Source organism: Sinocyclocheilus anshuiensis, unplaced genomic scaffold (assembly GCF_001515605.1).
Source record: "Sinocyclocheilus anshuiensis isolate Anshui unplaced genomic scaffold, SAMN03320099.WGS_v1.1 scaffold1079, whole genome shotgun sequence".
Taxonomy (NCBI): Eukaryota; Metazoa; Chordata; class Actinopteri; order Cypriniformes; family Cyprinidae; genus Sinocyclocheilus; species Sinocyclocheilus anshuiensis.
In genome coordinates, this window is record NW_015548207.1 from 1,889,505 (window position 1) to 1,899,164 (window position 9,660).

The window sequence follows — 9,660 nt, forward strand, 5'->3', positions numbered from 1 at the left end:
TATATATATATATATATATATATATATATCTATATCTATCTATCTATCTATCTATATATATATATATATATAGAGATAGATATTTTGTCAGATACAGAGGATAGTCAAATTTTGACAATTTTGTTTCACACATTTATAACATGAGTATAGATCTATGGGTTTGCCTTTATGAAATCGGGTGTCAAAAAATGATAATTGAATGTTTGTATTGAGAAAAACTGCTGTTGTTTTACTGAAGAAAAAATATTTTAAAAGATATATTTAACATTCCAGAGGATACACATTTTGGCAGATAATTTTGTTTCAGTTTACTATATTTAAAAATTTTATTTTATGTTTTATAATATTATTTATAACCAATATTATGGTATAAATCTACATTGTTTTACCTTAATGAAATGTAATATACACAAATAAATGAATTTACTGTTTGATTTTGGGAGCATTTAACCCTTATATAATGTGCTTCCAATATTGGATTCTAATATCAATGCTTTTGTTGTACTGAAGAATATAAAAAATATTAAATATTTAAACAGAAATTGTAACTAAATAGATATTGTATCTATTTGGCACTTTGTCATGAGTTTCTCTCTATCTTAGTTCACTGTGGCAGTATCAGACAGACGGCCACCATCATCGGTATGAACAAAGACTGTTTACGGACCGGGGACAAAGCCACCGTACACTTCCGTTTCATCAAGACCCCCGAGTACTTTCACACGGACCAGAGGCTCGTCTTCAGAGAGGGCAGGACCAAGGCCGTGGGCACCATCACTAAGGTCAGAGGTCACAAAAACATTCACCCTCAAAATCTAAATAAAATACATTTTACATACATAATAAAAAAGATATATATATAAATATTTATTTAAATATAGTTTAATTATTATAGATAATAATATATATATATATTCTTGAGAATCATCCAACTAGAATTTGGTGTCTGTGTGAATCAGTTTTACTTTAGAGACATCAATCATGCATATTTCATAATGTCAGCCAATAAAGTATATTAAGAGATTGTTACCTTCCAGCATGAGTCATAAAAACTGGCGATGCATTTCCTTCTGAAACTCCTGTCTGTTGTCTTCACTTGTACGACAGCTGCTTCAAAGCAAGCCTCAGGCCAAGATGCAGTCTACCAAGAAAACCTCATCACAGGTGGAAGGCTTTTCGTCAGCCAGCGAGGAAACCACACAGATGGGAGGAAGCCCTCAAATGGGACAACTGGTGAGAGAAACAACAATTATTACCATTTTTTAAATACAGATAAATAATCATGTTAATATAATCTGTTATTATATTAATAATAATATATGCTCTTTTTCCACATCACATTTTCATTCTTTTAACATTTCCTTCGGGCTGCATGTAATATTCATCTCCAAACGTTCACGGACAGTTACACCCCTTGAAATTTCTCGACCCTTTTCATCCCCCATACACCAAAAACATCCTTTTCTCTTCTCTTCTGTCTATGGCTCAGTGCGGTAGACAGCAGGGGGCGAGGAAACACTTTGTAAAGATTGAAACAGAGAATGCGGAGGAAAAAAAAAGTTAAAAGGACTAGAAAACGGTGTGAAGGGAAGGTAAAACGGTTTAAAGCACGTTAAGGTCAAACTCTTTAAGCTTCTTAAAAGTTTAATTTGCTGTAGTGTAAATCACAGGTATTGAGAGCATTACTTTCAAGACTATAAAAGACATTAGAGTCTGTAATGAATTAGGCTGGTTTATTTCATGAACAGTATTTGAATGAGACAAATCACCTCTGAAAAGCTCACGACTCTCTCATTTAGACTTAACGGTTAATTGATTTTTCCATTAATGGTCACTGCAGAGCAAATTCTGGGTTTGTTTCTTTTTAAGTAGTGTTCAAATAGTGAAATTGTCATTATTAACCATTATTGAGATGTTAAATTACAGGTTTACAAACGGAATCTATTGAAATTTGCTCAGTCAGTCAGTTACGTTTTAAATGGCCATAAACTAAAAATTGATAATTTAAAAAAATAATAATACTAAATAAATAAATTGTATCTACCAAAACTAAAGCAAAAGAAGCTTTAGCTGATAAACATAAAAGATAATTGTATTACATTTTTAATGTATTTATCTTCTGAATTTGAGTTTTATTTGTTTTAATAAGAAGAAAATTAAGAGAAAAAAAAAAACCTGGGGTAGAAAAATCAAAACTATTGACCACCAAGACCTACCCATGAAAAAGGATCTAAATATTTGGATTTCATATTCTCTTTCAATTTAATTTACTGAAATTTGCTCAAAGTCAATCAAGTCTTTAAAGGTGGGGTAAGCGATTTTTTGTAGCCAATGTTGACATTTGAAATCACCAAAACAAACACGCCCCTACCCCAAAAGGGTCTCGCCCCTATTTTGATAGCTCCGCCCCACACATACGTATGCAACCCAGGCAACGATTAGTTCTGTGAAACAAAGCAAAACCAGTGTTACACCGTGTCTACACCGGACGCAAGTGGCGCGGCGCGACAAAATACTATGGAACTCATTATAATCAGTGATGCTGTCTACACCATAGATATATATACATATCTATGGTCTACACTGGATGCGGCACGGCAGGGCACGACACGACAAATCCCCGACAGAAAACTGCTGCTGCGTTCTATTCATGACGTATTGACACAAATTTCAAATGATTTTCAACGGTCGCTTTGTCGCGTCCAGTGTTGACAGACTCCGATCTCAGGCCTTTCCGCTCCTTGAGTTCTCTCCAGTGCTGGAAAGCTGATCCAATATTTACACGGGTCCTACTTCTTGCATTAAGCCTTCTTTTGTTCCGCAGACGTTTTCTTCTTTTGTTTTTTATCCGCCATCTCTATCTTCTGTCGCTCGCCTCGGATAATGTCCATCCTGTGCACTGAACCCGCTCTCCTCCACATCATGAGTAGACACGCCCCTTACTGCTGATTGGCTACAAGTTTGTTTTGCTAGTCGGCCCGAATCAGTTTTCTAAAGCGTTTTTGAAAAATCGCTTACCCCACCTTTATTTGGCAATAATTTAAATGGAAAAAGTCAAATAAAACGTGAAAAAAAAAAAAAAAAGTTTTATTTGTTTTGCTAAGGGGAAAATTAAAAAAGTATTTATGTATTTACTTTTATTTTTATTATTTTTTTTTTAATAATTCAAACTGCCATCATTTACAGTTTGCTACTACAGCACAGTGTTGTTGGGAAAAACACTTCTTGAACAACATAGTATTTTTAAAGTGAGATTTGTAAATTTTTTTAAATGTATTTTAATTAAAAAAAATTGTTTGCTTTTAAACACAAAATTAGCAAAACAAAAGAAAATTTTACTTTTTTTAAAGAGAAAATGTCAAAATCTGTATTTTATTTATTATAACTGTTATTCACCGTTTCTTTCCTATTCATGGAAATGACAAACTGACAAAAAATAAAAATCTTTCAAATTGACATTGTGTGTTACTGCCTTCAGTTTGTTACTACAGCATGTTTTTTTTTTTTTTAATTAAAGGGATAGTTCACCCAAAAATGAAAATTTGATGTTTATCTGCTTACCCCCAGGGCATCCAAGATGTAGGTGACTTTGTTTCTTCAGTAGAACACAAACGAAGATTTTGAACTCAAACCGTTACAGTCTATCAGTCTTATAATGTAAGTGGATGGGAATCACGGCTTTGGGAGTAAAAAAAAACACACAAACAAAACCAAATTAAACTCTGCGGCTCGTGACGATACATTGATGTGTAAAGACACAAAACGATCGGTCTGTGCAAGAAACTGAACAGTATTTGTATAGTTTTTTACCTCTGATTTTCACTGCAATGTCTGAACTGTCTGAACTCAGTGCGTCCTCCTGAGCGCGTTCTTGACAACAGGTGCGTGAGGCATCTTCTTCTTGCTTTACGGCGGATCGCAGACTTATAAGTGCATTACAGCCATCTATCTCTCAAATGGACCATTGACACTCTATCTACAATCTCAATTAGGAGAGTCAATGGTCCACTTGAGAGATAGGTGGCAGTAATGCTTCATTATTTTAATTTGGTTTTGTTTGTGTTTTTTTTACTCCCAAAGCCGTGATTCCCATCCACTTACATTATAAGACTGATAGACTGTAACGGTTTGAGTTCAAAATCTTCGTTTGTGTTCTACTGAAGAAACAAAGTCACCCACATCTTGGATGCCCTGGGGGTAAGCAGATAAACATCAAATTTTCATTTTTGGGTGAACTATCCCTTTAATTAAAAAAAAAAAAAACATGATAAACATAAAATTTTCATTTTTGGGTGAACTATCCCTTTAACGACAAACTGTTTTTAAACCCAAACCTGACAAATAAATAAATAAATATGAAAGCATCTAAACAATTGGTTTTCATCGTCTCTTTTAGTTGAAGTCTGGTGGAAGTGGTCGACGGCGTGGTGGCCAACGGCACACAGGGAAATCAGCACAGAGCAGCACTGGAACGACTGCTTCAGCAGCTGGAGTGGGTGGCAACTGAGCCTCCTCCATCTCTGCCACCCATCACTACTGGTCAGCTGCCTTTAATGTTTTAAATGAACACCAGAGGGCAGTAAAGTCTTTTTTTCTTTCTTTTTTCTTCTCTCACTAAACCAGACTGAGCTATTTCTCCCTAATTAGAAATGTTCATCTCAGCTGACACAATCGTGCCAAAACCCTGACTGACAAGCGGCTGTTGTGTTCCTCGTCCACCCGCTCTTTTTTTTTTTCACCCTTATCAAACCCTTTTTAGGTAATCTGTTGGAGTCTCAACATCCTGTAATAAACACCCTGAAATCCTGGATTTTGTAGCCGGAATGTTTCCCAGAGGACCCAATTAAGGAGCCTACGACTGAATCCCTGTTTGTGTTAAGCAATTTTGCTATTTTTCATGTCATTTTCCTCCTTCAATTGAATTTGGCAAATGCTAACGCAGATGAAAGGGAGGAATCTGTTCTGCTTGTCAATCTCTCATGCCCCCTCATCCTCTTCTGATTTTAAAGAGTGTTATAGCTGCCGAGATGCACAAAATCACGGCAGATAAAACCGGTCCCTCTCGGAGTGTCACAAATTAGGTGGCTTTCTTCGCTCCCGTGTTGCTTTTTCATTTTGTGACCCAGCATTACTTTCAAAAGGTCTCACCTTTTCAACAGAGACTTTTTTTTTTTTTTTGCGTAGAACGGGAAGCTAACTGAGATGACATATGGCATATAGTTCGGATTTCTTTTGTCGCTTTCTCATTAAACCATATTTTCTGTCTATTCTTATTTATTCTAAACTCTTTTTAATTTAATTTTCCTGTGCAAGACACTTTTGACCCAATCAAAGCGAGAGTAGACCTTGAATAAATTCAAATAAAATGACTAATTCGCCCAAAAATGACAACTCTGCCATCATTTATCCACCGTTCCAAACCAGTATGACAATTTTATTTTTTTTTGTGGAAGAGTTGCTTTTTTCTGTGAAATTACAATAAATAGAGATTTTTATTATTATTTTGCCTCACAAAAGTGGTCTATAAATATGGAAGCCCGTTTCCACCACAGGATAAAACAAGGTAATTGTGACTTTTATCTCACAATTCGGCCTTTTTTGCTATTCTGAATTTATATTAGAATTGCGAGGAAAAAGACCTGAATTGTCAGAATTGTGAGCTATAAACTGAGAAAAAAAGTCTGAATTGCGATACATAAACTGAGTTTAGATTTTGCAAATTTTGAAAATGTTTTCTCCCAAATCTGAGTTATCACGCAATTCTGACTTTTTTCAGAATTACATATCGCAGTTCTGGTTTTTTGTTTGTTTCCACCATGCAATAAAACATACTGTAAAAAAGTTAATTATGACTTTTTATCTCACAAGTCTGCCTTTTTTCTCGCAGTTGTGAGTTATAAACTTGCAATTGCGAATTAAAACATATAATCATTTTGTGCTATATTCTCAAGTCTTCTCAAGTCAAATAATAGCTTCATTTGAGAAACAACCGATATTTAAGTCGTTGTTTACCGATATTCTTCTCCAACTGTTAATTGTTGTTAGCGGATCATTCAGGTTTTGTTATTCTAGAATGATTTGTATACAAATTATAAGTTCATGTCTTATGGAGATTTAGGGTGGACGTAAGGGTTTTTTAAAACTAGTTTGTTTCTTACCAAATGTCTTCAAAAGACTTGGCATATACCATAAATGTCATATGGACCACATTTATGCTGCTTTTGAAACCTGAAAGCTTCAGTTCCCAGTGTAATTGTGAAAAGAGCAACTGTTGCACTAAGGAAAGAAAGTCATAGTGGTTTGACATTAGGACATTGGGGTGAGTAAATGAGCAAATTTTAATTTTTTTGGGTGAACTAATCGTTTAAATATGAACCTAAATTTAAGTTAGTGCTCCTTTGAATCTGTAATATATATTCACATATCTGTATGATGCCTGCTTGGGGTTGCATTCGATATGAAATTTGTCAGGGAAAGCTGTGGTGAAATGCTGTAAAGGTCTCGAAGTGGCCTGTTAGAAAGGCAGAAAGATCAACGATTAGCCGTGAAGTGGAGAATTTAAAGTCTGTTTATTACTGTAATACTAATCCAGACCAACAGAGTTTAACATAAGAAACATCAAACCTTGTCTATCCAGATGTGGTTTCATAATTTCCATTGCAATTTTAAAATGAAAGAAAAACTCAGTGCCTACACAATAGCTTTCATTTACTTAGTATTCATGAGCCCAATGTGTGGCATTCACACAAGGCATCGTTCAAGGCGGTTCTGGTTCTTGTTCTTCGGTTGATCTGCTGTTCTTGTCTTTTGAATCAATAAAGGTGACCCACAAGGTCTGTACTATCAGGGCAGGACTTTAGACATTGATTTTAGTTTTATCCGAGGCAGCCAAGTAGATTTGAACCTCTTTATTCTTTTTTTTTATTATTATTATGTTTTTTTACACAAGATCTCTAAGCTCAGTCAGAATAGCTTACAAGCCCTTAAGTTATGCAAAATACAATTTTAATACTTTTTTTTTATCTTCAGGAACCTGAAGGATAATATTATTATTTTTTATTTTACTTATATATATTTTTTTCCCCTCCCCCTAGGGCTGGTACGTGTTTTTATTTTGTAGACAAAAATACAAGACATTTAGTTTTAGAGTGTTCCATACATTGTTTTTTTTTTTTTACGGCATTTTCCTTTGGATTCAGTCCCTTTTAGTGCATGATTTTGTTTTTTGCATTAAAAGAATAAAATAAAACGTTGTACAAAAACACTTATTAATGCAGTTATTACAGTTGCTTTCCTGTAATTTGACAAAAATCTAAAGATTTTACGTTAACTGCATTTAATATATACTATTATGTCTCTAGCTTGTCTAATGTGAAACAACTTTTCCTCTGAGGAACTACTGAACTGAATTATTTGTAAACATTTGGTTTATTCGCCCTCAGACACTCATTTCTAATTTGTTGTTCACTCTTCTCTCCAACATGCCGAACAAAAACGCCATAAAAGAATCAAATTACTTACTGTCCCCAGCCCCACTGCTGTGTAAAAAGATATGAAACTCTCTCAGCCAACAAAACTGAGGTATTTAGGTCATTTTGTCAAAACTCATTGAAGTGGCGGCATTAAAATGCCAGCCGAACATCAAGCCACATGGTCAAACAGAGTCCCACGGTGCCCCTATTGCCTTATTTCCAGCCCCTTATGTCCCTGCTTCCCCGGAGGGGACGTATGCGAGTCTTGTCACTAAGATCCCAATAAACATTTTATTCAAAAAGCCAATTTCAGTCCGCGGCATGTGTCACATTGGCATGTTCAATTGGTTTTTGATGCTCCAGTATGTTGACAACAAAATGTTTTGACTTCAATTCTGGTCTGTTTCTCACATAAAGCTACAAAGTATCTTAAAAAGACTTGTAATATACCATGAAAGTAATTTTATAAACTTTGATTTGAAGCAAAAAAGTATTTTAAAATCAGTCAAAAACTATTGATTAAAAAAATTATAAACTCTTGATTTAAAGATGTTGATTGTGTATATAGTATCAGCATATTTTAAGTTTATTGCAAAATATGCATACAAATATATAGCTGGTTTGAGAACCCGCTTCATGAGAGTGGGTCGGTTTTTCACCAGGAATTCCACACAATTATTTAAAGTCGCAGCTCACAGTAGGTCTGTCTTTAATGGTTTATAATGGGTTATAAATTCCCTTATGGCGAAAATGAATGGGATTATTACTTCCAGAACCCGAGTGTTATGCACTTATGCGTACCCTTGATGTAAAGTCTAGGCAGCAAAACATCACCAAAGTGCAATTCATATTAGGGCCACAAGAGCTAAAAGCGTCAGCTGGCATTGCTAACAATTAGCAAACCTGCTAACACTGGGTGTAACATCATATTACACTTAGTTTACCTGTTTCTTTGCACCTGACATTATAATTACGATTTCCCAACTTGTAAATACAAACTTCACAGGAAGCACCAATATTCCAATATTCTATTGGTCTTTTTATTCTTCTACCATAGGTACTTTTGTTCATGGCTTACAAAGATGAGGGCTTGTCAGTGTTAGCATCTGGTTCAAATCGAATCGTCATTTACTTTTCGCTTCTTTCTGTGTAGAAAATATTGGCCTTCGCTTTCAAGGTCATGTGCAGAAACTGGAACGTTTGGCAGATTTGCTGTCCTCAGAAGTATTGATTATATTTCAGGATCTAAGGCTGCTTAGCGTTTATTAATTAGAGCTCTGCCCCTCATTTAAAGCATGACTGGTTAATCCTCTGTGCATTATTTTGCGTATTGGCAGGACATAACCACAGGCTAATTAACAGAAACCATGTTTGGACAAAGCAAAGAGGATTGAAGCTTCCTCTTTCAAAACAATGTCATTCTTTGACTTTGTTTAGTCTGCCTTTCCAAGATGAAAGACTTCATATTTTGGGGGTTTTCTTTGTTTTTTCTTTGTTCAATCAAGCCTAGTATATTGCCAACTTGTAAACATACTTTGATAGCCGTCTATCTGTCAGGCTTCCCTATGTCAACTACAGTTCTGTGTTTATTTGGCTGGTCATAAATACTTCAACCAGATTCTGTTATCCTTACATGGCTATAACTACAACTACAAAAAAAAAAAAAGGTTTGGTTATTCTGTTGAAAAGTTTCACTTGCAATCTTTCAACTCAGAGTTACACAAAATTAGTTCTTATACAGTTGTGCACCATGTGCTTTTTTAAATATTATTAAAGTATAAGCCAGTAGAATTTATAGATACACAAGATCTGCACCAGAAACATTACAAATCCACTGATTTCAATAGGGGTGGTTTGTTGCAAGGAGAAAACATATATATGCACATAAGTGGTGTGCAGGTGCACATGCATGACCAAAATAAGAAATGTGCTGGGTAAATAAGTTCAGACCACTCATTTGCGTCAAACATGGTTGACAGCTGTTAATGCACAATCACCGTTTTAGATCGACTAACTGTAATACAAAACTTTAAAATAAAATCTTGCTGAATTTATTTTTGAAAATGATGAAAATTCATATTAAAAAATAAAGAAAAATGAAAATGTAAATATTAGCATTTTAAGTATACTATAAAATAATTGTATTTTTATGTAATATTTTTTATTATAACATATAATATTAGTATTG

General features: G+C 34.6%; 1 protein-coding gene across 2 annotated transcripts in view; it reads left to right on the plus strand.

The window, feature by feature from the left end:
• The window catches only part of LOC107653610 (GTP-binding protein 1-like), a 13,491-nt gene extending 8,036 nt beyond the window's left edge, over window positions 1-5,455 (plus strand). For both annotated transcript variants that reach the window (XM_016440358.1, XM_016440359.1), the window contains 3 exons: window positions 604-782; window positions 1,108-1,233; window positions 4,397-5,455. In XM_016440358.1, coding sequence (XP_016295844.1) covers window positions 604-782; window positions 1,108-1,233; window positions 4,397-4,507 — 416 coding nt within the window. In that variant the 3' untranslated portion in view covers window positions 4,508-5,455. The remainder of the gene's footprint in view (window positions 1-603; window positions 783-1,107; window positions 1,234-4,396) is intronic.
• Window positions 5,456-9,660: the final 4,205 nt, after the last annotated feature.